General features: G+C 50.7%; 1 protein-coding gene across 3 annotated transcripts in view; it reads left to right on the top strand.

Moving 5' to 3' along the window:
* The window catches only part of HIF3A (hypoxia inducible factor 3 subunit alpha), a 56747-nt gene extending 46480 nt beyond the window's left edge, over positions 1–10267 (top strand). For all 3 annotated transcript variants that reach the window (XM_053401883.1, XM_053401882.1, XM_053401881.1), the window contains exons 9-15: positions 115–275; positions 386–627; positions 2467–2562; positions 5664–6046; positions 7482–7593; positions 8555–8660; positions 9577–10267. In XM_053401883.1, the coding sequence (XP_053257858.1) occupies positions 115–275; positions 386–627; positions 2467–2562; positions 5664–6046; positions 7482–7593; positions 8555–8660; positions 9577–9731 (1255 nt within the window). In that variant the 3' untranslated portion in view covers positions 9732–10267. The remainder of the gene's footprint in view (positions 1–114; positions 276–385; positions 628–2466; positions 2563–5663; positions 6047–7481; positions 7594–8554; positions 8661–9576) is intronic.
* The last annotated feature ends 14580 nt before the right edge of the window (positions 10268–24847 follow it).

The following is a 24847-nucleotide window of genomic DNA, read 5'->3' on the forward strand; positions in this document are numbered from 1 at the left end:
TACAATGGATTTTGTATGGGGATTGATTTGTAAATCAGGGGACTGTCCCCGGGAAATGGGGACGTCTGGTATCCTTAGGTTCACAACCTCTTTGCCTCAACGCCCTTTTTACAGCCAGGTGGAAGAGATGGGCTTGGTGCTCTCCTTGGAGCAGACTGAGCGGCAGGGGGAGCACCGCCGGCTGCCCCCGCCCTCCCTCGAGGGGCTGGACTCCGACGGGGCCCTTGACGACCTGGACGCCAACGGGGGAGACACCATCATCAACCTCAGCTTTGGTATGGAGTGGCAGGAGTCATGGGCGGGAGGTTTTCTGCGGGACAGGGAGGTCGGAAACCAAGCCGGACCCTCGCCTGTGATGCCGCCGCTCCCTCTTTCCTCTCCCCAGAGCTGCGCGGCCCCAAAGTCCTGGCCTTCCTGCGCCCCGCCAACATCAGCGAAGAGGAGCTGCAGCTGGACCCCAAGCGCTTCTGCAGCCCCGACCTCCAGAAGCTGCTGGGCCCCATCTTCGACCCCCCCGGGGCCCAGAGCCAAGCGTCAGGGACCCTGCGGGCAAGGCCTCCGGCCGCACCGCTCAAGCCGGCTCCGGTTGCCAAGAACACTTCTGGAGGCAGGAGCCCAGTGAACCCGGTAAGGAGACTTTGGGAAGGGAGTCCTTCTCCATGGGGGATGAGTTTAGGGTGCAGGCGGATGGCCTGCCCCGGGGATTTGGTGCCTCTGAGGCTGTGTTGCAGAGACAGGGTCACCTGCACGGAGGGGGAGAAGAGGAAGGTTATTTGGTGAAGGAATGGGAATGTAAAGGTAAAGGGACCCCTGACCATTAGGTCCAGTCGCGGACGATTTAAGGCATTACATCTCGACACAGTCCTGGCTTCCCCAAAAGAATTCTTGGAGCTGTATAAGGGTGATGAGAGTGTTTAGGTGAAGGGACCCCTGACCATTAGGTCCAGTCGCAGACGACTGGGGTTGCGGCGCTCATCTCGCTTTACTGGCCGAGGGAGCCAGCGTACAGCTTCCGGGTCATGTGGCCAGCATGACTAAGCTGCTTCTGGCGAACCAGAGCAGCGCACGGAAACGCCGTTTACCTTCCCGCTGGAGCGGTACCTATTTATCTACTTGCACTTTGACATGCTTTCGAACTGCTAGGTTGGCAGAAGCAGGGACCGAGCAACAGGAGCTCACCCCGTCGTGGGGATTCGAACCGCCAACCTTCTGATCGGCAAGCCCTAGGCTCTGTGGTTTAACCCACAGCACCACCTGCGTCCCTAATGGGGATGTATCACTGCGCAAATGACAAGGGTGACCAGGCCTGTGCATTTAAGAATGTCGGAATGGCCCTGGACCTGTCAGGCTTCAGGGAATCGGATCAACCTCCCTCACAGCATGCTGCCAGTAATGGAAAGACGAGATGGTCTTACCAGTGCCTTTTATTCCATATTCACAGAGAGAGGTGTAGAAATGCTGCCTCTTGGAGTAATGGCGTTGCTCCAAATAATCTCCGCCCTTCCCATCTCAGTCGTCAACAGCTCCACCCCGCTTACGGTGGCTCCTTAGGGTCAATTGTCTCTTCGCTCTCTGCTCCCCTACTTTCACTGCTCGCCGGTTTCTGGGAGAAGCGGGGTCTGGGATGCTCTCTAGTGGTCAGCCAGCTGTTGCTGCTCTGCTCCTCCTGTTACTTCCCAGCTTTGCCCCTCTTCCCTCTCTGAGCTGTGACCCTCAGCAAACCACCGTTGTAAATCTATACTGTCCTCCTCTTCTTGGGAAGGTACAGGAGAAGACGGAGGCGGTCGCCACCATTCATCCTTCATCCGGTCCTTGACAGGATCAGACCAAAAGCCCTTTTAGACCAGCATCTTGTTCTTGCAGTGGCCAACCAGGTCCCTGTAAGCAGAGCGCCCGCAGTATGTTCCTAACCTTGTGATCAGGTTTCCAGAGTCCCTAAGATGCTTGGAGGGTGCCTTGTACGCCTCCTTCCGGAAACTCCTGTAGCCAAGCTGGCGCCAAATGCCTTGCTCCACATTCCTTTGGACCAGGCTTTTTCAACCTGTGGGTCCCCAGATGTTGTTGAACTACAACTCCCATCACCCCTAACTAGCAAGGCCAGAGCTCAGGGATGATGGGAGTTGTAGTCCAACAACATCTGGGGACCCACAGGTTGAGAACCGCTGCTTTGGACCAACCCAGCGAGGCTGAGAGGAGGGTCTTGTCATCTGGGCAGTCCAGGATCTCCAGACAACCTGCCCAGGCTTCCCGGGGAGGTCACTTTAACCCTGCGCTTTGACTTCATCCCCCGAGGCACACTGCGTTGTGTGTCTCAAGACAGATGGGATGACAACAGATCAGGTTTCCCTATAAGAAATGAGACTCTGCTTGAGATCCACGCTTGGAACTGTCGGGGGCTTGATCCTAGAAACATTGGCAAAGCGAGAGCATCTTCATAAATGTTTTTGCTTTTATTTCCCCCTCCAGGTCGAGCTGCCAGAAGAGCTGCTTTTTGACATGGAGAACGTGCAGAAGCTCTTTGCTTCCAGCAAGGAGACGCAGTCAATGGAGACGGCTCTGCAGGTATCATTGGGCAGGGAAGAGCCAGTGAGAGCCAGTGAGAGCCAGTGTGGTGTAGTGGTTAAGAGCGGTAGACTCGTAATCTGGTGAACCGGGTTCGCGTCTCCGCTCCTCCACATGCAGTTGCTGGGTGACCTTGGGCTTGTCGCACTTCTTTGAAGTCTCTCAGCCTCACTCACCTCACAGAGTGTTTGTTGTGGGGCAGGAAGGGAAAGGAGAATGTTAGCCGCTTTGAGACTCCTTCGGGTAGTGATAAAGCGGGATATCAAATCCAAACTCCTCCTCTGCTTTGGGGGCTCCCAGCCTCGGACGGAGAGGGCTCAGCTCCATTGCGTGGCGAGTTCCCACCCCCCACCGCCCCGTGGAAATAATGACACATGACACAATTATTAAGGTTAATGGGCTAAATAAGGCCACAGCTTTATTGGTTATAGATGATGAGCAGTATTGGCTTAGGCATTGGTCGTAACCGACTACATCCGACTTCAGCCCATCCGCTTGAAGTCTGGGAGGGGTTAACCACCAGTAGGGGAGTCCTGCTGATGCACATCAACTAGGAACTCCCCCGGGGTCACCGATAGGAGGCGTGCCTTAGGCCCTCACCTCCCCAGGCTTTGGACAGGGCCACGCCCCTCGGAATCCTTTACCGGGCTACCCTTCAGTATGCAGGGCAGGCGATGCCGCTACCTCCCCTCGTCCGTCTACAGAACAATACCAATGCCTAACTGCCAATACCAAGAAAGTTGTGATGATTTGCTCCGAGGTAGGCAAAAACCAAGTGGCTGGTGCCAATTTGCCAAGTGGAAAAATTCCTACCAGGCCCCTCAACGGCGACCAACCAAGTACTCAGGTCCATTCCCATGTGTGTTCATTCAGTTTGGTACTGAACTCACTGACCTTCAAATGCCAGCGTTCATTTTATTTTTACAAGCCAAGTTTCTAGCCCTTAAAGTTATTGAAATGTCACAAGCCAGAGTGGGAGCCTTCTGTCATCAGGGAGGGAGCAGGCTTCCAGTAGCCAACACAATAAAGCAGTTGCTGCGAAGCAACGAGAAGAAAAAGCCACATGTACACAGGTAGTCACATTCAAGGTGCGCAGGGTCCCAAGTGCCACACTCTTCAAGTATTTCAGCATTGGTTCAGTGCCAACAGCACGTGCATGGAACATAGAAATGGCTTCCTTTATGCTTAAAGGTAAAGGGACCCCTGACCATTAGGTCCAGTCGTGACCGACTCTGGGGTTGCGGCGCTCATCTCGCTTTATTGGCCGAGGGAGCCGGCGTACAGCTTCCAGGTCATGTGGCCAGCATGACTAAGCCGCTTCTGGCAAACCAGAGCAGCGCACGGAAACGCCGTTTACCTTCCCACCGGAGTGGTACCTATTTATCTACTTGCACTTTGACGTGCTTTCGAACTGCTAGGTTGGCAGGAGCAGGGACTGAGCAACGGGAGCTCACCCCGTCGCAAGGATTTGAACCGCTGACCTTCTGATCGGCAAGTCCTAGGCTCTGTGGTTTAACCCACAGCGCCACCCACGTCCCTTATGCCTAGGTGACTTAAAACATGACTTAGATGGGTGCCGGGGACGTTGGGCCACAGCTCCCATCATTCCTGACTGCTTGCCATGCTGGTGGGAGCTGGTGCCTCATACTTGTTCTGTGGCCCTTCCCTCTCCTTCCTTCGCAAGCGAGAGAAGGGTTGTGAAACCTTCCAGTTCCACTTCTGATGAAAACCACAGCTTTCTGCTATGTATGCACTCCGTGAACTGTGATTTAGTGGGAGGAAAGAAACCCAAGCTATCGGCTTACGGTTTGATTATCCTGGTTTGTTTTCACTAACTCGAATTAGCATGAATTTCAGTTCCCCAAGTTTGCGCTTGAAAGGGAAGCTCTCCTCCTCTCGAGGAGACAGATGGAGAAGAGGTGCGGGTCATTCACTGTCATTGAAGCCATGCTTTAGGTCAGCTGAGGGCTGATGGGAGTTGTGGTCCAAACCAACTGGAGGGCATCAGGATGGCAAAGGTTGGCACAGAGCTTTGCCGCCTCAACCAGTTGGCCTTTAAAGGTGTCACAGGACTTACCGTATTTTTCGCTCTATAGGACGCACCAGATGATAGGACGCACCTAGTTTGAGGGGGAGGAAACAAGAAAAAAATAATTCTGAATCCCACAAGTAGAACAGCAAGAGGGATCTGGCTTCTGGGATAGCCGCTGGGATAGCTGGTCTAGCTTTGCACGAAGTCTCTGCAGGACACGGGGAGCCTTATATTTATATTCCTCTTAACAATTACAAAGTCTCTAAGCAGCTTACAAAAAACGAATGCAATATAGCAAATATAAAATCTGTACAGTTTTATCTCTAGTTACGGACTCGATCCGTTCCGGGTTGCCGTTTGCACCCCGAAAAGTCAGTAACTAGAGTGCCGCTTCTGCATGCACACGCGGCACGATAGAGTGCTTCTGTGCATGTGCGAAGCGCGCAGAACGTTTATCGCACGTATGTGCGGCAAAACCTGGAAGTGTATATACTTCCAGGTTTGCCGCATTTGCAAGCCAAAAAGATGCAACATGAACCCAATGCAACACGAGGTATGACTGTACTGTAGAAAATACATTTTTTTCTTGCAAAATTATCCCTAAACAATTATTTAAAAAACTCAAATGTGTTTTCTTTATTTTTAGAGTATTTGTTCTCCCTGCTCCCCTAAATTCTATAGTACCTGTCAATTTAGGAATGTTGTGTTTTCTTTTAAAAAATGGAATCTGTGAGGCCGGCACTATCATTTGGCATCCTTGACAAGCTGATGGTCACTGGTCCCCACTGATGCTTGTCCTGAGTTTACTATTGCTATTATTTTATGATTACCTGGTGTCGGGAGCAGCAATGGACAGCCTTGGTGTAGCCGCCATTAAACTCCCCGCAGTGCCCTTGGCATATCTGCGTTTGCCTGTCGCCAAGTAAGCCTGACATTGTCTGCCGGCAAAGCAGGGAGCTCATCAAAGGACATTTTGCCTCTTGAGAATGTGAATTTCCCGAGCTTGTTCCCATCCCGTCCCCCGCAAACGTTCCCATTGCCGCTGACAGCTCTCTGCCGCCCCCTGCAGGACTACGAAGGCCTAGACCTGGAGATGCTGGCCCCGTACATCTCGATGGACGACGATTTCCAGCTCAGCAGCACCGACCACCCGCCCTGGCTGGCCGAGAAACGGGGCGGGGTCCCGGGGCCGGGGACCCGGCCAACCTCGCCGCCCCCGCGGCCTCGCTCGAGAAGCTTCCACGGAGTCTCCCCCAGCCCGCCCGAGCAGACCACTCTCCCCCGCTGGGGCAGCGACACCAGCCTGAGCCACCCCCGCCCTGCCCAGCCCCCAGGCAGCCCCCCGTGTGGGGCAGAGCAAGTGGTGGAGATGGTGGCGTCCGTCAAGATCCAGGCTGTGCAGGACGGGAGCGGTCAAAATGGCCAGGCGGCCTCCGTGGGTGGGAGGAAGAGGTAAGGCAGGGTCAGCAAACTTTTTCAGCAGGGGGCCGGTCCACTGTCCCTCAGACCTTGGGGGGGGGGCGGACTATATTGGGGGGGGTGAACGAATTCCTATGCCCCACAAATAACCCAGAGATGCATTTTAAATAAAAGGACACATTCTACTCATGTAAAAACACGCTGATTCCCGGACCGTCTGCGGGCCGGATTGAGAAGGCGATTGGACCGGATCCGGGCCCTGGGCCTTAGTTTGCCTACCCATGAGATAAAGGGAGGGTTGGCTTTTATATAGCAATTTTTAAATAAAAAGTGATATGTTTTCCCCCTGCCCCCCCCCAGGGTGGCTTGCAAGTGAAATGATCATTTGGGAGCAGAAATAATAAAACCAACACCTTTATTCCACTCTCAGAACTAGAGTTCACTGTGAAGAGGGGTTGATCGTTAAATCACTTTGACAACTTTGCACATCCCCCCTTTTTAAAAAAACAACATCTTTTTAATTTTATTTTAATATTTTATTAAGAGAACTTCATTTATGAAAAGATACAGGGGGAAAGAAAGAAAAAAGTGAGAATGAAAGAAAAAATACATTACCATACATGAATATACAGATGTGTATATTCGTATCATTCTAATACACACATAATTGTCAGTAACCTAATATATTCTGCGTAAACTCAGTCCAAATAGGAGTTCCCGCATCCTTAACAAACTACAGCTCCCAGAATTCTTTGGGGGAAAGCCATGCCTGTTTAGGAGTGGTGTCATCATGCTTTAAATGTAGCCTCAGTTTCTGGCAGTGTTTTAGCATTAATACTTAACTGACCACCTCGTTTTTACATAATTAAAAAATTAAGTAAAAAGGGTGGGTGGGGAGGATGTTGGATTATAGTTTTAAAGTCCTGTTCTTTGTTCCCATGCTACATTCTATTTTTATCTGTGAGCCACCTGGAGTTCCGCCAGGGAAAAAGGTGGGGTAAAGGTAAAGGGACCCCTGACCATTTAAGTTTAGTTGTGACCGACTCTGGGGTTGCGGCGCTCATCTTGCTTTATTGGCCAAGGGAGCCGGCGTACAGCTTCCGGATCATGTGGCCAGCATGACTAAGCTGCTTCTGGCGAACCAGAGCAGCGCACAGAAACGCCGTTTACCTTCCCGCCAGAGTGGTACCTATTTATCTACTTGCACTTTGACGTGCTTTCGAACTGCTAGGTGGGCAGGAGCAGGGACTGAGCAACGGGAGCTCACCCAGTCGCGGGGATTCGAACCGCTGACCTTCTGATCAGCAAGTCCTAGGCTCTGTGGTTTAACCCACAGCACCACCCGCGTCCCATAAAAAAGGTGGGGTATGAATGAATAAATAAATAAATAAATACATAGGTAACATTGTCTGGGCATAATCTCATATCATCTTCTTTCTCCCACCTCCTTCCGCCGTTCACCCAACAGGGCCCGGGAGCTGAGCGTGGAGGAAGAGAGAGATGTCTTCCTGGAGGCAGGGCTCCCTAAGCGCACCCGTGGCCTGGAGCCCGATGGCTTCCTGATGCCCTCTCTTAGCCTGGTAGGTGCTGAAATTACACATCCATAGCAGGGAGGGAAGCCTCTTCCAACCCATTTCTGCCCAAGCTCCCTCTCCAGGTGGGGCTGGGAGAGACCCACTGCCTGAAACCCTGGAAGATTCACTTTTGACGTTGTCCATTAGGTGTTAAAAGATAAAGGTAAAGGGACCCCTGACCATTAGGTCCAGTCGTGGCCGACTCTGGGGTTGCGGCGCTCATCTCGCTTTACTGGCCGAGGGAGCCGGCGTACAGCTTCTGGGTCATGTGGCCAGCATGACTAAGCCGCTTCTGGCGAACCAGAGCAGCGCACGGAAATGCCATTTATCTTCCCGCCGGAGCGGTACCTATTTATCTACTTGCACTTTGACGTGCTTTCGAACTGCTAGGTTGGCAGGAGCAGGGACCGAGCAACGAGAGCTCACCCCGTTGAGGGGATTCGAACCACCGACCTTCTGATCAGCAAGTCCTAGGCTCTGTGGTTTAACCCACTGCTCCACCCGCGTCCTCTCCATTAGGTGTTACGGCAGGGTTAAATCCTGTGTTGTCTGCGGGCCTCTGGTCCCTGCAGTGAATGGCAGCGCGCAGTCAGATCAAGCAGGATTTGACCCTCGTTTATCAGCTGTATAGGATCCCTTGTTAAGTAGATGGGGTTGGGAACATACTCCCTTTGTGCGTGCAATTCTGAGACACACTCCTCTCAAAATCAGGGGTGCATCAGAACCTCCAGCTGAAACAGAGGATTTTTACAGCACTGTTTCAGCAAGGGGATCCATGGACCCCTCTGCGAAAGTTGGGGGAGGAGCCATTCCTTTCCAAGGTGCTTTGAAGACCCAACTCTGGGATTTCAAAGCACTTTTTACACGATGCCACGGTAACACCATGTGGTCGGCAGGTGGACCGCCTGCCCACCAGATGGACCAGTGGCCTGGCTTGACCTAAGCTTCCTGTGCCCCCCTCCCCCAGGGTTTCCTGCTGAGTGTGGAAGAATGTTTGGATGCCAGGTCCGAGCGGGGTTTCGGGGGCACCGTGTCCCTGGGCAAGAAGCTTCTGTCTCTGGAGGAGCCGATGGGTGAGTATTGTGCAGTTCTGATGGGGTGAAGCAATAAAATATTTGAGGAGGGGCCAGGCTCTCCCAAAGTTGACGGGCACTGCCATTCAAATGATGGGCGCATGCCACGTCCTGCAGTCAATTACGTGGGTGGCGCTTACTTGGGCCCCACAATATGTATGTCCCACAGAGGAACTTACGGTCTTCAAACAAAAACATCTTGGAGGTCCCAGGCCACAGAGAGGTTAGGCTGGCCTCAACCAGAGCCAGGGCTTTTTCGGCCGTGGCCCCGATCTGGTGGAACGCTCTGCCACAAGAGACTAGGGCCCTGCGGGACTTGACATCTTTCTGCAGGGCCTGCAAGACAGAGCTGTTCCACCAGGCCTTCGGTCAGGGCACAGCCTGACCCCCTCCTTTGGCAATCTTCACAGAACTTTAGCCTAACGGTTGCCATCAATTTGAGTTGAATTAATTTTGTAATGAAATGATTTTAGAATGTTGTACTATTTTATTGTTGTTAGCCGCCCTGAGCCCGGCTTCGGCTGGGGAGGGCGGGATATAAATAAAATTTATTTATTATTATTATTATTATTATTATTATTATTATTATTATTATTTCATTCAAGTCAGCACCCCAATACCTTCTGAAGACCACATCTTTTTAAAAACAACGGGTTGTATCATTGCTAGGATTTCCGCTCACACAGCGTGACTTTCTCTCTTCTCCCCCCTCATGCCCCCCCAAATCTGTTCTTGGGGTTCCTGCAACCCTCCAGAGCAGATTTGGAAAAGTGGGGGGAGTTTGGTGAGCGGATACCCTTGCGCTGAGGGGGGCGCGTGGGCCAGGTGCCTCCCAAACGGACAAAAACCGCCCTCCTCTCTCCTGACTCCTGGCCTTTTCTCTCTCCCTGTCTGGCTCTGCCTCCTTTCTCTCTAGGCCTCCTGGGGGACATGCTGCCATTTGTGGTGGACGGACCAGCCCTCTCTCAGCTGGCCCTGTTTGACGGTGAGGACGAGGCCTCCTCCGTGCAGAGTGGCCAGCATTTCCAGCTGGGGGAGGAGCTCCTGGTGGAACTGGACCAGGCCACCTGAGGTGGTGGCCCCCCCTGCCGCCACCGCTGCCGCAAAACCTTCACGCCACACTCCTTCTCCGCAGATGGGACAAAAACAGAACCAAACCTCACCCGAAATCACCCATGAGAGGCAGAGGAGGGGAGGGGGGGCCCTGCTTTCCCTCCCCTCCTCCTCTTCCAACCGTCCCCCCCACCCAAATGCCCTGCTCTCTCTCTCTCTCTTTGCCTCCCCCCACCCCCAAATCTCCGCCGGCGTCCTTTGAACTCTTCCTACCTCAGTCCTGTCCTCATCGGGCAGCCTCTCCCTTCCGGAGACGGCGAGGGAGGAAGGCTTAGCCGAATTTAGGAGCCTGCGTTCATAGGGACTGCCCCTCCCCACTCCAAACCAGCTCTCCCCCCCCAAAATATATTGGTGCTTATATATCCTCTTTTCCTGAGATGGGAAGCAGAAGTGGGGTGGAAGGAAAGGAGTTGGGGGCCCATATTCACGCGGGAAGACACCGTTCTGTCAAATCCCCAAAATTGAGAGGAGAGTCGGGGCGAAGGGATGGTCAGGGGGTACCGCTCTCCCCTGAGAAAAGAGGGAGGCAGGGCGACGCCTGAATGTGAAGGAAGCCGCCCCTCCGCTGTGACCTTCCTGCTGGCTTCCATCACGAGTTCACCCATTCCAGAAGGAACTGGGACCACCCAGGAGGCAAACTTTAGGGTTGGGCAGCACTGGGCTTGCTCTTGCACCGCCAAGACTTAGGGAGGGAGCAGCTGAATCACTGCTCTTGCCTCTCTGATGTCCCAGAATCCTTCAGGGGAGCCTCTTTGGCGACAGCGCCGTACTCATTTACCTCCCCATAGCTCTTGCCTCGTGAAAGAGATCCGGGAGCACTTCTGGGGAAGAAAGTTTTGGGTGTTATTCAAGCACCCCTGGCCCCCTTGTTCCCGATCGTCCGGACTGATTTTTCCCCCCGGAAGTGGCCCAAAACTTAAAAGAGATGGAAATGGATTTCTCCCAGAGGAGAGGAAGGTAACCATGGTGCTCTGGCCGAATTTTTCGACCCGCTTTTAAGGTCTGTTTACGCTTATAAAAAGAGGCCGAAATGTTTCTGGTGGTCGAGCGACCACAAGTTTTAAAAGGTCTAAAAACTTGAACGTATTGTACAGGGAGCAGAGAAATATTTTCTTCTTAAAAACAAAAAAACCCACCCTATTATTATTTTTTCCAAAAAAGAGATGGGATTCTATATCTTGTTCCTGCCTCACCAGATATATTTCTAATTTTTAAGAAGTCCTTCCTCCCCCCCCCTCCTCCGCACTTTGTCACTACTTAGGGGTGGTTGGGTTGCTTTTTTTTGGGTGGGGGGGGAGTTTCTTGAATCCCAAAAATGGGTGGGACCTGTGCAGACCACTCCCCTCCCCACCCCCCACCCCACTCTCACAAACCTTGGCACCGAAAAAGGTAGGTTTCTAACCTGACAATAGCCACAGGTAGCTGGGCAGTGGGTGGTGATTTTGAAATTCTAAAAGGAAAGTTTAAGGAGCCTAGATGTTGCTTTCACAATCTTGAAACTTTTAAAGACAATCTTTAGAAAGTTCCTGAATTTGAAATGGGGTGGGGTGGGGAGACTGACCTATTTTTAAAAATTTAGGATTGGGAACTTGCCACAAAGATCACAGTGGTTCTTAAACAAAGTAAATTTGAACTGCAATCAGCCTAAACATAGGTTGCCAGGAAATGGCATTTTTGCCAATAAGTTCTACTTAAAACAGGGCAGGAAAAGGACATTTGAAAGAGGAAACCTCCCTCTTTCGTGTGTTTTTTGGCCCCCTGATCCTGAACGCGTTTACACGTTAAGACTTAACTTCTGAGTAGCTGTGTACAGGACTGAGATTCCACCCTTCACTCTCGCTTTTTTAAAAAAACAGCCTGATCTTGCACATTTACTCAGAAGTAAGCCCCCATGGTGCTCACTGGGCTTACTTTGCTTCTGGGTTAGCATGCCTAGGATTCCAGCTTAGTTGCATCATGCGCTGTCAGCATGGAAAGGTCGGTCATTCTTGGCTGCTGCGAAAAATAAAAGGCAGAAGTTTTGCGGTAAGACTCGCAAAACCCTGTGACTTGAAGCGACGCAAACGCTCGCATTCGCCACCAATTTTTCTGTTTCCGCGCTTAAAAATGAGCTACTTTTCCATTCTGCCCAAAGAGGAAGAGTTCTGCGTAACTCGAAACCTTGCATAATTCCTGCACTAGCAAACGTCGCCTAAGATTGAATTGCCTTACCTCTTTTATACCCTTTTGGTATAAAAGGCCACCGTAGTGTTAGCTGGCGCTCATAGTAGGGTTGCTAAACATTTTAGGAGGGATGGGGCTTCCTCTGCCTCTTTAATTATTACCCAGAAAAGAGAATATTGGCGGGTGCAGCTTCCTCAACCCTTAACCGGTTGGGGAAGCCTCACTAGCTAGGATTCCCCCCATCAACACCATTCTTAAAATCACAGGAACCCTTTTCCCACAGGAATGCTGGTGGCCGCCTAGTTGAAAGCCCGTGTGGTGGGAAAATTTTCCCAGTAGTCTCCAATTTAAAAACAAAAAAACTCTTTTCTCTTTTCCTTCTTTCTTTCTTTTAAAAACCCCCCTGACAATTCAGTTGCTTAGCCCTTGACGCCGTTACTTTAACCACAACTTTCAGGAGTTTCGTGTCTGTTTTTTATTTTTAATTGGGTTTTAGACCCGGTCCCAAGCCAGGCTTAATCACTGCACCCCGTCCCTGCAGTCCAGAGCCCTCGGATGTGAAAACAGGAGCGTAGGAGACCGTGCAAGTCAGTGTTTCGCACGGCCGTCTGTGTCTGTACGTGTGTGTTTGTGTATGCCAGCCTGGCTCACAGCCTGACTCAGCTGAGGGCGTAGCAGTTTTCCAGGGAGAGAGACGCTCTCTCGACACCCCCACCCCCCAAAAAGCTTTCCCTTCTCTTTCTGCTGCATGCCTCATTCCCTCAAGATCCCAGAGCAAATCCTGGGAGCCCACTCAGAGGTAGGAGTGGACTGGAGGCCCTATAGCAGGGGTCGGCGACCTAAGGCCCGAGGGCCACAAGCAGCCCACTTGGGTCGTTTAACCGGCCCACGAACCGAGCCGCCCGCTCGGCGAGTCCCGGCGCGCTGTGCTAAACCGGCGCGCCACAGAGACTTGCTTTTGCGGCGCCGGAAATCACGTCTGCGCAGGCCCAGATGCCGGAAATCGCATCTGCGCAGATGCTGAAAATTGCAGGCGCGATCCGGCGAATGGAAGGATCTCCGCTGGAGTGAACCGGCCCAGGCAAGGTACACCTTGCCGACCCCTGTCCTACAGAGAGGAAAAGGAGATTTGGGACATTGCGGGTCCCCCGGGGTCAGCCTCTGCGTTCAGATCTTGCACTGACCCACTGCAGGAAGAGGCGGGGGGTAGGGGTTAATTCAGAAAGTTTGATTTAGACAGAGAATCTGGCAAGTATTTGGCGGGGACTCCTGCTGGAGTGATGCCCGTTTTGCAAGAACGCCTGCAATGCCAGGATCGGGACCCTTGTCACTGAGGTGGGTGGGGAGTCAAAAGAGTGCGCACGCGCTCTCTCTCTCTCTCTCTCTCTCTCTCTCTCTCTCTCTTTCTTTCTTTTTCTCTCTTTTCTTGACGAGCCGCATTGAGAATTGCAGTCTGAGCGGGACGAATAGCTGCCCTTGAAACCACTTTTGCCTCGTCCGCCATTCACCTGTGCCTTCTCGTTACACCAGCACCAAAAAAAAAAAGAGCGAGCGTCCTATACGTAGATAAACACACACATCATACGGGGGTGGGGAGAGGGAAGAAACAAAGCACCCAACCCTCTCCGATATCTTCCGCGTTGGTGAGGGCAACCGTGAGTGGCACGGGGAGAGTGGGGGGTGGGGGGAAACGGGCTGCCGTTTCCCCCGGGTCTGCCCCCCCGAGCAAGGGGAAAGAGGCCGCCCCCTACACAACTGCCTCCCTGTTCCCAAACACCCCTTCCTCTCCCTGCGTACAAACCTCACGCCAACTTCCAAGCAGGGAGGTTGGCGTGGCAGTGGCAGGAGTGGAGATCTGGGTAGGAGTTGCAGACGTAAGGCATTGAGATCTAACAACGCAGACTGTTCAATTTCATTGCGAGCAAAACGCACACACAGAGACACACACGCACACGTATATACATAGATATCGCATACACACACACGTGTAGAGAGACACAAAACGCACCGATACCTGCACACAAGCATGCGCAATTTCACAACGACGGGCCGCGTTCGGCCCAGGCAGCTCTTTTCTCCGAAAGCCGCAGTTGACCACACGCACAGAACAATAGAATTCCCAAGCCGGGTGAAGAACACAGGATGTTGCGTCTATCTTTTCTCCTTTTAATTATTGCGATGGTTCTAATTGTTGTTCTTCTGATTCCTGACCCGTCGTCGTTTTCCCCTCCCTCCCTTAAGCTGTTTTCGTTGTGTTCCTTTTTTCCAAGAGACTTTGGTGAAACGACTATGGCACCACCCTTTTTATTATGATTAATGTCGTCGTTCTGGTAGGGTTGTAGCTGTTTTTTTTTAAATTTCCTCGTCCGCCCCAAAGCCTGGCGCTGCGCCCTCTGCCGCCGCTGCCCCCTCCTTCGATTTTTAACAACTCCTGCTACTTTTGTAGAGGGAAGGGGGGGGGAAGAAAGGAGGGCAAGAGAGGTTGTGTCTCTTTCGTTCCTGTGACCAGCACTCGTTCCACAAAACCTCAATCCCCAATCCGCTGTCGTTTTCCTACAGGGCGGCTTCTCTCGCCTGCTCAGTGGCATTCCTGGCGCGGCAGACCCGGGCCACCCCCTTCTTCCCCCGGGGACGTGCCATGCGGACCACGCATGAGGTGCTAAACTATACACGCAAAAGCTGTGACGTCCCGTCCCCGGCGGCGGTTCTTTGAAGGCCACGCTGTGGCCATGGTGCTCTCTCTTCACGCCTCCCTTCCACCTGCGATGGCTGCAAGCCCGGCTCCTCTACCTTCACTCAGCTCTCTGACCTCGTATTGGCAACGGGTAGCCATACCCAAGTGCCGTGGTGCTCAGCTCACTTCCTTGTCCCTCCGTCAGTGTCTCACGCACGCACACTCAAGGGGGTTTCGCCAGGCACCTGCCAGCCAAAGAGCCGGCGAGGCTTTAAAGCCCGCACAGAAGGCAGAATTTCGGCAGGTCGCCAGGGACGTGCCTGCAGGTTGCAGCATGGGGAAACTGCATGCAGGAGGAAGCTGCCAGCCAGTGTTGGTAGCGCTAGAGCAGCTTTGTATGATGCCCTGTAACTCAACTGCGATCGCAGGGCCGGGACAGGAAGAGGCGGCGCGTGCTCGAATTCTGCCTTCTGTGTAACTCAACGCCACGAGCGCCTTTTCAGGGTCCAGTCCTGGCCATCCCTCAGCCAGGAAGTGTGTGCTCTCGCCGAACCGTCCATCGCTGCCGCCGTGCAGCCCGATGAAGGCGACCCCGTACCCAAAGACCGCCACGCCCTGTCTCCAGAACCACTGGAGAGGCCCCGGTGCTCCACCCTTCTGCTTTGCGGAAGGGGCGGCTGGGCCGCTCAGAGGCTGTGGCCCCCTTCCCTCCCTCCCTGTAACTGTTGCTCTGGTTACCGGGCCGCACAACGGCGCCCTCCCCGTGGCCAGTCGTGGTGTGCGTGGGCCCAGCCATCTTGCCGGGAAACCCTCGAAGGAGAACCCGCCGCGTTTTACCGCGAAATGCACACTTCCGCAAGAGACACAACCGCCTCACCTCCCCATGCCTACATACGCACATTGCTCCCTGCCCCAGCGTTTGTCATGGCCGGCCAGCACAGAATGGAAAATTCAGTGGCGTTCAAACTGCCTCCTGAGGAACCGCCTTCTGAAAGGCCCCTCAAGAGAGACCTAATAAGAGTACAAGCCGTCCTGAAAGGAAATCAGCCTTCCAGTACTGACCGCCCCCCTGCACCAAGGAGCGCATAGCGCGCCTCTTCTAAGGCACACTTGGTTCAGCTTCGGCGATAACGAGGCCCACGAGTTCTGATCGGGGCCGTGCGTGGCGCTGATCGCGTGCCTTGGGACGTAGAACCAGAATCATGGCCAACGTGGAGAGGATTCCCTGAAGGAAGAGAGCTCTCGGGTGGTGCTGAGGGGAATCGCAGAACTGAAATCTTTGATAAGGTCAGGGCCTTGCAGACTTGAAAACTGAGGCCTACGGTGCTTAAAACTCCTTTACCTGGGATTAGGAATCCGTTGTTAACCGTACTCGGGCCTGTCCATTTAGTAGAACTTAAGCCGGCTACAAAACACATCCTCCAGGGTTGAGAATGCCAGCAAGCTTTGACTTTACGCCAAAACCGAGGCGGCTTTTCCTAGACCCGGAGGAGAACTGAGTGGTGCCACTCCCAATGAGTCCCTGCTGCTCTTGGGTGGGAAGCGGTCAGTCTGGCATTTTTTGACACACTGTGATAACCCAGAAGGAACCCGCCGCTGACTGGCAGGTCAGTCTGCGTGGGCCATGAAATCGGTACACAAGCCTATTGCCGGATGTGCTGACTGGCTATGACAAAGGGGTGTAGGAAGATGTCCTTCAGAGGGGAGCACTTCGTAGCAGGCTTCAGCGTCTGAAAAGGCTTTGGGGATTTGTTTATATATAATTTTTTTTTAAGAAAGGAAGAAATCTATATATTGTTCCCTCTACCCTTGTGTGTGGTTAATTTTTTCCCTCTCTGTGGCGGGATCAGATTTGCCCCCTGCCTCGTCTGTATCTATCGCTGTTGTGAAACATAAAATACGTCTGGTAACATACAGGACAGTCTCTGTGTGTCTTTTTTTCCCCCCCACACAAAAAGGGTTTACCGAATGATAAGGGACGAATGCTGATTGAGCAAGCTGCTTCAAGGGGGAAGGGGGCAGGTTGAGAGTGATGGGTCTGGGTCATGACCCATTAAAGAATTGGCCCATCAAACCCCAAAACTTTGCAACCAGCCACATGGGAAAATTTGGATTAGCATTTTTTGGGATGTCATTTTAGACGTGCGCTGAACAGCTTCTCATATTTACACTTCAGACACTTCTTTCATAATTATGATGACCCCTTTAAATTATTTCCAGAGGGGGTCTCTATTTCAGGGTGGGGGGAAACAACAGCCAAAAATGTAGCTGTACTTTAAAATACTTATTTGTTATGCTACGAGCTTTTGTAGACTATAGTACATCAGTGTTATCCTGGCCTGCTGGCATACACATTGTTTTTTGGGCAGGTGTGGATTGGGAATGGCGAGGGAGTGAAATGAAATGCAGAAAGTACATTTAGATAGTGATCATTTGCAGAATCTTTGATAACACAGCCATCTTAGCATTGGCTTTCCAATTAAGCCATGGGCGTGTGATAAGAATCCGTTATCCGGGTTCAATCTGCAATTGATAGCGTTTACCCTTAGTTTTCATGAATTACAATTGAGCAGTTCACATTCGTGATTTCAAGTTGTTGCCGGCTAAGGACGCTCTGTCTCGTGGCTAAATTCAGCATTTCTGAACAGGTACATGTGCTGTGAAAACAAACGATCAGAGCGTCTGTCTTGCAGTTTTTAATAGCTTGGAAGAAGACCCGTCGTAAGTAGTATATGATATGAATCATAAAACGACAAGAACAATCTTTATTACGGTCCAGAGACCCAACAAATCGTTACAAAGCAATACACAATTCAGACAGCCTACCTCCAGGTTAAACAAGCATTTTGTTCAGAATATAGGGATCATTGGTTCTTGCAACCACCGATAAAAACTTTGCCACTGCTAATGTTCTAGCCTTTGTCCGGTCTTCCAATAGGAACCTGACATAGTGAGCCTCTGATTTTCCTGGGAAAGGTACCAGCAAGGGTAGTATCAGTTCAGCCCTGGCTTGCTCATATTTTGCACAGTGCAACAAAATATGTTTTATGGAATCGATGTCTTGAGCACACGAGCAAAGTCTGTCCTGGTAGGGAACTCCTCTCAACCTGCCATCCAACACTGCAGAAGGAAAAACGTTTAGTCTGGCTTTGGTGAAAAGCCTTTGATAGTTTGGTACTGTCAGGTTTTTAATGTAAGATGTTAACTGAAAGACATGCCCATATTGTACTCCTACCGCCAGCGGACTACAGACTGTGTGTGATCGAGATCGCAAGTCACTGTGTGCATTGAATCATAAAAGTGAAAGAAGAATAAAATCGTTTTAACTTTTTCAACATTTTAACAGCGTAAAACTAAAGAATTCATTTGCTTGCTTTTTCTCAAATTCTGCACCAATAGCAAGCAAGATACAAGTTGATTGTTTAGTACTGCATATAATCTGTTGCAAGTACCTTAGAGATCGTTTGATCGAAAGGCCGGATCGTAGAAATGGAGGTTGACCAACCTTTGGGCACATTTTGAGAGTTCTGGGGGTGCCAGTCACAAAATTGCTGCAATGGGGATGAGGCATAACACACTGTGGCTGCTGGTAGCGTATGTGGGCATAACACAAAATTAAGAGAGAACCATCCCTGGCAACCTTACGCTTACTGCGAGAAGTCAACTGTGCCCTCCTGATCCCCACTGTGTGGAACCTGGGATCACACAATACAGTGGTACCTTGGGTTAAGTACTTAATTCGTTCCGGAGGTCCGTTCTTAACTTGAAACTCTTAACCTGAGGTACCACTTTAGCTAATGGGGCCTCCTGCTGCTGTCGCGCCGCCGGAGCCCAATTTCTATTCTTATCCTGAAGCAAAGTTCTTAACCTGAAGCACTATTTCTGGGTTAGCGGAGTCTGTAACCTGAAGCGTATGTAACCTGAGGTACCACTGTATTGGTTTTATGTGCACACATTAAAGGTGTTGCCGTCTAGTAGCAACAGGAAACATTCCTCTGCGCAGAAAGAGTACCAAAAAGGAACACAAGCGAACAACAAAGAACCTGCACAAGCAACGCTGACACAAATCCCTCCATATAGTAAGTAAAATAGAAACATTGTCACCCGACCCTACCTCCAGCCATCTTTCCCCCCCTCCACCTCTTTCCCACTTTTCTTCCCAATGTCTCAACAAATGAAACTGATTTGTAAAAATGTTACATGGGAAAAAGAAATACGAGAGAGACATTGCAAACATTTTTGTAAATCAAGAAAATCTTTAATAATAATAAAAAAAGAAAAGAGTACCAAAAATACGCTTGCCAATTAAACTTAAAAGCTGCTGGCACATTTTGCTCCATAACTTTCTAGGAGGACTGGATACTTGCATACATACAGTGGTACCTCTGGATGCGAACGGGATCCGTTCCAGAGCCCCGTTCGCATCCTGAAGCGAAAGCAACCCACGTCTGTGCGGGTCGCGATTTGCCGCCTCCGTGCATGCGCGTGACGTCATTTTGAGCGTCTGCACATGCGCGAGTGGCGAAACCCGGAAGTAGCGCGCTCTGTTACTTCCTGGTCACCACGGAGCGCAACCCAAAAAGGCTTAAGTTGAAGCGACTTCAACCCGAGGTTTGACTGTACTGTACAGTCATACCTCGGGTTACAAACACTTTGGGTTGTGCGATTTCGGGTTGCGCACCACGCCGAACCCGGAAGTCCCGGAACGGGTTATTTCCGGGTTTCGCTTATGCGCAGAAGCGCCAAATCGCGCTTTGTGCATGTGCAGAAGCGCCAAATCGCAACCCGCACCTGCGCAGACACTGTGCTGCGGGTTGTGAACGTGCTTCCCCACGGATCACATTCACAACCCAAGCGTCCACTGTACATATAGGTGTGTGTGTGGATAGATAGACAGACAGACAGACAGATAGATAGCTTTTACTTGGGCACCAGTGAAAGCCTTTTACAGGAGCCAGTTTGCCAACCTCTGATTTAAATTCACAAAATAGATAAGCATTAACATGGATAGTTAAACACGGGGCGAGGGTAGGATTTGTGGTTAAACATATGGCATTATCACCGTCTATCCCATATTCCACCACAGTTTTCAAAACCCAGCACACGCTAGCAGGATGATGCATAATTTCCCAAGTATGACGTTACCATAAACAGATGCAGAAGCCGTCGCCAGCCCTTTGAGGCGGGGCTGGCGTGCGGGACTCTGTGGAAGTCTGCTTTGACATTCTGTAACTGCACGGCTCGTGTCTGGCTCAGATCTAAATCCTGCTCTGGGAAGGCAACGCAAGGGAAATGAGTCACTGGGTCATTAGAAACTGAGCCAGAGCAACTGTCATTGAATGCAGTGGGGGTTGGGGGGTTGATCCTGGCTTTGAGAGTGTCTGGCTGCAGCATACAACCCAGCCAGTACTCTTTTGAAACAGGTTCTTCGAAGGAACCATAGAGTTGGAAGGGACCCTAAGGGTCATCTAGTCCAACCCCCTGCAATGCAGGAATCTCAGCTCAAGCATCCATGACAGATGGCCATCAAACCTCTGCTCAAAAACCTCCAAGGAAGGACAGTCCACAACCTTCCCAAGGGAGATTTTTCCACTGTCAAACAGCTCTTACTGTCAGAATGTTCTTCCTGAGGTTTAGTCGGAATCTCCTTTCTTGTAACTTGAAGCCATGGGTTCGAGTCCTACCCTCCAGAGGAGGAGGAGACAAGCTCGTTCCCTCTTCTATGTGACAGCTATGCAGTGCTACCTTGGTTCTCAAACTTAATCTGTTCCGGAAGTCACAAACCAAGGCGCACTTTCCCACGGAAAGTAATGCAAAACAAATTAATCCGTTCCAGACTTTTATAAACAACCCCTAAAACAGCCATATTTTAACATGAATTATACTAACGAGACCATTGATCCATAAAATGAAAGCAATAAACAATGTAATAATAATAATAATAACAGCAACAACAATAATTTATTATTTATACCCCACCCATCTGGCTGGGTTTCCCCAGCCACTCTGGGCAGCTTCCAACAGAACACTAAAATACAATAACCTATTAAACATTAAAAACTTCCCTAAACAGGTCTGTCTTCTAAAAGTTTGGAGTTGTTTTTCTCTTTGACATCTGGTGGGAGGGCGTTCAACAGGGCAGGTGCCACCACCAAGAAGGCCCTCTGCCTGGTTCCCTGTAGCTTGGCTTCTCGCAGTGAGGGAACCGCCGGAAGGCCCTCGGAGTTGGACCTCAGTGTCCGGGCAGAACGATGTACTGCAGTCACACAATCGATCAGTCAATCAGTAGCTGAACTGGGTTCTACAAAGCCACAAAAACAAAACAAAAAGCCGCAAAAACAAAAACGCAAAATAAATAGCGAAAACAGACAGACCTCAGCGTAACGCTGAAAACGGAAGTGTGTCATTCAAATCAGAAGCGTAACACTCAAAACGGAGCACGTTCAGCTTCCAGAAAAAGTTTGCAAACTGGAACACTTCCGGGTTTGCAGTGTTTGGGTTCCAAGTTGTTTGAGTACCAAGGCGTTTGAGAACCAAGGTGCCACTGTGTATCATCTAGCATACTAGGGACTCTGCCCTTGCTCCCTCTCTGCCCACCAACCCCACCTACTCCCTTTTGCCAAACCCCCACCCACCTGAGCAACTTGCGGGGCCAGGGTCTCCTCACCCACCATTAAACTTCACTGTGGGTGCATTTCAGCTTCCTCCCCTTCCGTTAAACAAGTAGCCTGGGCTGGCATTTCTCACAGTTCAGTTGGTTTAGCTGTCCGACTGCAGAGTGTGGTGACATTCAACATCTTTATCAACAACTTGGATGATGGACTCAAGGGCATCCTGATCAAATTTGCAGATGACACCAAACTGGGAGGGGTGGCTAACACCCCAGAGGACAGGATCACACTTCAAAACGACCTTGACAGATTAGAGAACTGGGCCAAAACAAACAAGATTAACTTTAACAGGGAGAAATGTAAAGTATTGCACTTGGGCAAAAAAAAATGAGAGGCACAAATACAAGATGGGTGACACCTGGCTTGAGAGCAGTACATGTGAAAAGGATCTAGGAGTCTTGGTTGACCACAAACTTGACATGAGCCAACAGTGTGACGCGGCAGCTAAAAAAGCCAATGCAATTCTGGGCTGCATCAATAGGAGTATAGCATCTAGATCAAGGGAAGTAATAGTGCCACTGTATTCTGCTCTGGTCAAACCTCACCTGGAGTACTGTGTCCAGTTCTGGGCGCCACAGTTCAAGAAGGACACTGACAAACTGGAACGTGTCCAGAGGAGGGCAACCAAAATGGTCAAAGGTCTGGAAACGATGCCTTATGAGGAACGGCTAAGGGAGCTGGGCATGTTTAGCCTGGAGAAGAGGAGGTTAAGGGGTGATATGATAGCCATGTTCAAATATATAAAAGGATGTCACATAGAGGAGGGAGAAAGGTTGTTTCTGCTGCTCCAGAGAAGCGGACACGGAGCAATGGATCCAAACTGCAGGAAAGAAGATTCCACCTAAACATTAGGAAGAACTTCCTGACAGTAAGAGCTGTTCGACAGTGGAATTTGCTGCCAAGGAGTGTGGTGGAGTCTCCTTCTTTGGAGGTCTTTAAGCAGAGGCTTGACAACCATATGTCAGGAGTGCTCTGATGGTGTTTCCTCCTTGGCAGGGGGTTGGACTCGATGGCCCATGTGGTCTCTTCCAACTCTATGATTCTATGACATTTCACATTCTTGTGCGTGAGCCGGGGGTGCCAGGTCCCCCTCAATTCCTGTAAAGTGTTAGAATTTAATCAAGCATTAAGTTGGAACCTTGTGGCAGATGGGTGGAGCCCCGCCCTTAGCTCTGAGCTGGTGGGCAGAGACAGAAGCGTTTGGAGTTTGTAGGATGTCGGTCAGCTGTGGCATGTTCCAGGAGAAAATGCTGGCAGCCTGTTCAACACAGCAAGCTGAAGCAGAGAGACAGAGCATCCATGACTGATTTAGGCCGGCATCCAAAACTCTGGCCATGGGAGAAGCAGGAGCCTCTTGGAGTGTAATGTTTTGAGCCCCTCCATCATTGGCTGAGGTTGTATATATGTGTAAATAAACCATATGACCACTGGGAGGAACACAGAAAGCAGTTACGCCATGATACACCTACATCAGCACAACCAGATCCCTTTATCTGCCCCAACTGCAACAAAACATGTCTCTCCTGCATTGCTTTTTGTAGCTAGAGCAGGTGCTGCAACTCTCCAATGGTTTGACTTCACCCCTCCTCCAATGCACACTGTTTCATTGACTCCCAGCAGATGGATGCCAATCTAAACCATATATAATAAAGACACCACAATCTCCGCTTTGCCTCATTTCCAAAGGAAACATGAACCCCAGGTAAGTGCCTAGACCCATGAAATCTCGCACCGCTTGGAGAGTGGGATGGCATGTAACAATACATATAAAAAACAGACTGCTTCCACAGTTTCCCTGCTGTTGTTGTTGTTTAGTCATATCCGACTCTTCGTGACCCCCTGGACCAGAGCACGCCAGGCACTCCTGTCTTCCACTGCCTCCCGCAGTTTGGTCAAACTCTGCTGTTATGCTGAGCCAAAAGGCTTTCCTTTGCCCTGCATCTCAAAAAATGACCTTTTTGGCCATGCCCATTTTTTTTACGCTTTAACAAGGGACCCCTTACCATTAGGTCCAGTCACGGACAACTCTGGGGTTGTGGTGCTCATCTCGCTTTATTGGCCGAGGGAGCCGGCGTACAGCTTCCGGGTCATGTGGCCAACATGACTAAGCCGCTTCTGGTGAACTGGAGCAGCGCACGGAAACGCCATTTACCTTCCCGCCGGAGTGGTACCTATTTATCTACTTGCACTTGGACATGCTTTCGAACTGCTAGGTTGGCAGGAGCCGGGACCGAGCAACGGGAGCTCACCCCGTCATGGGTTTTTGAACTGCCGACCTTCTGATCAGCAAGCCCTAAGCTCTGTGGTTTAACCCACAGTGCCACCCGTGTCCCTTTTTTTACGCTTTGCCCAGTACAGTGCTTTGAACTGGGCTGGCAGCCAGTGCTGATGACAGAGCACCCACATAACATGGTTCTATCACTCATTCCCAGTGGATTATCTTGCTGCATTTTGGACCAACTGAAGCTTCCAAATCATTTTCAAAGGCAGGCTCACATCTAACATTCACTGCAGTTAACTGTATTGGCACAGATGGTTCATAACTTACCGTATGTAGTGGTTATGTTCCGGGGATTGTGTGTAAAGCCAAAATTGTGTATAGTCAAAACAACCCCAGAACCACCCCTGCACAGCCATCCGTTTATTTCTGAAGCTGGCGCACTGAGCTAGCCTTGCCCCCCCTCCATGCAGGGCAGAGATCTTTTTTGAGCTCTGGGAGGATCCTATGCAGAAAGACCTTTTAAGCTCTCTGCCTCGCGTGTGTTTAATTTGTGTGATTGCAGCCGGCAAGCATGTAAAGCTGTGATTACGCAAATTAAAGTTGCAAGTTGACCATATGTGCAATTTGCAAGGGAAGGAAAATGGATTTTATATGGTATGGACTAACATGAATACAGCCAAGCTTTACGTTGTACAAAATGGGAACCAGTCATTCTCTCCCCCCCAAAAAGATAATTTTTACTTATTTTACTTATTTTCCAAATTATTACAAATTTAACCAAATTGTTCTTGTTGTTTGTTGTTGTTGTTTAGTCGTGTCCTACTCTTCGTGACCCCATGGACCAGAGCACGCCAGGCACCTCTGTCCTCCACTACCTCCCGCAGTTTGGTCAGTTGTTTAGTCGTGTCCAACTCTTCATGACCCCATGGACCTGAACATGCCTTCCACTGCCTCCTGCAGTTTGGTCAGACTCATGTTGGTAGCTTCGAGAACACTGTCCCACCATCTCGTCCTCTGTCATCCCTCTTCCAGGGTCTTTTTCAGGGAGTCTTCTCTTCTCATGAGGTGGCCAAAGTCTTGGAGCCTCAGCTTCAGGATCTGTCCTTCCAGTGCGCACTCAGGGCTGATTTCCTTAAGAATGGATCGGTTTGATCTTCTTGCAGTCCGTGGGACTCTCAAGAGTCTCCTCCAGCACCATAATTCAAAAGCATCAATTCTTCGGCGATCAGCCTTCTTTATGGTCCAGCTCTCACTTCCATACATCACTACTGAGAAAAATATCTATATATTATATATATATCTATATAATACAGTGGTGCCTCGCAAGACGAACGCCTCGCAAAAC

The sequence above is a fragment of the Podarcis raffonei genome, chromosome 8, assembly GCF_027172205.1.
Source record: "Podarcis raffonei isolate rPodRaf1 chromosome 8, rPodRaf1.pri, whole genome shotgun sequence".
NCBI lineage: Eukaryota > Metazoa > Chordata > Lepidosauria > Squamata > Lacertidae > Podarcis > Podarcis raffonei.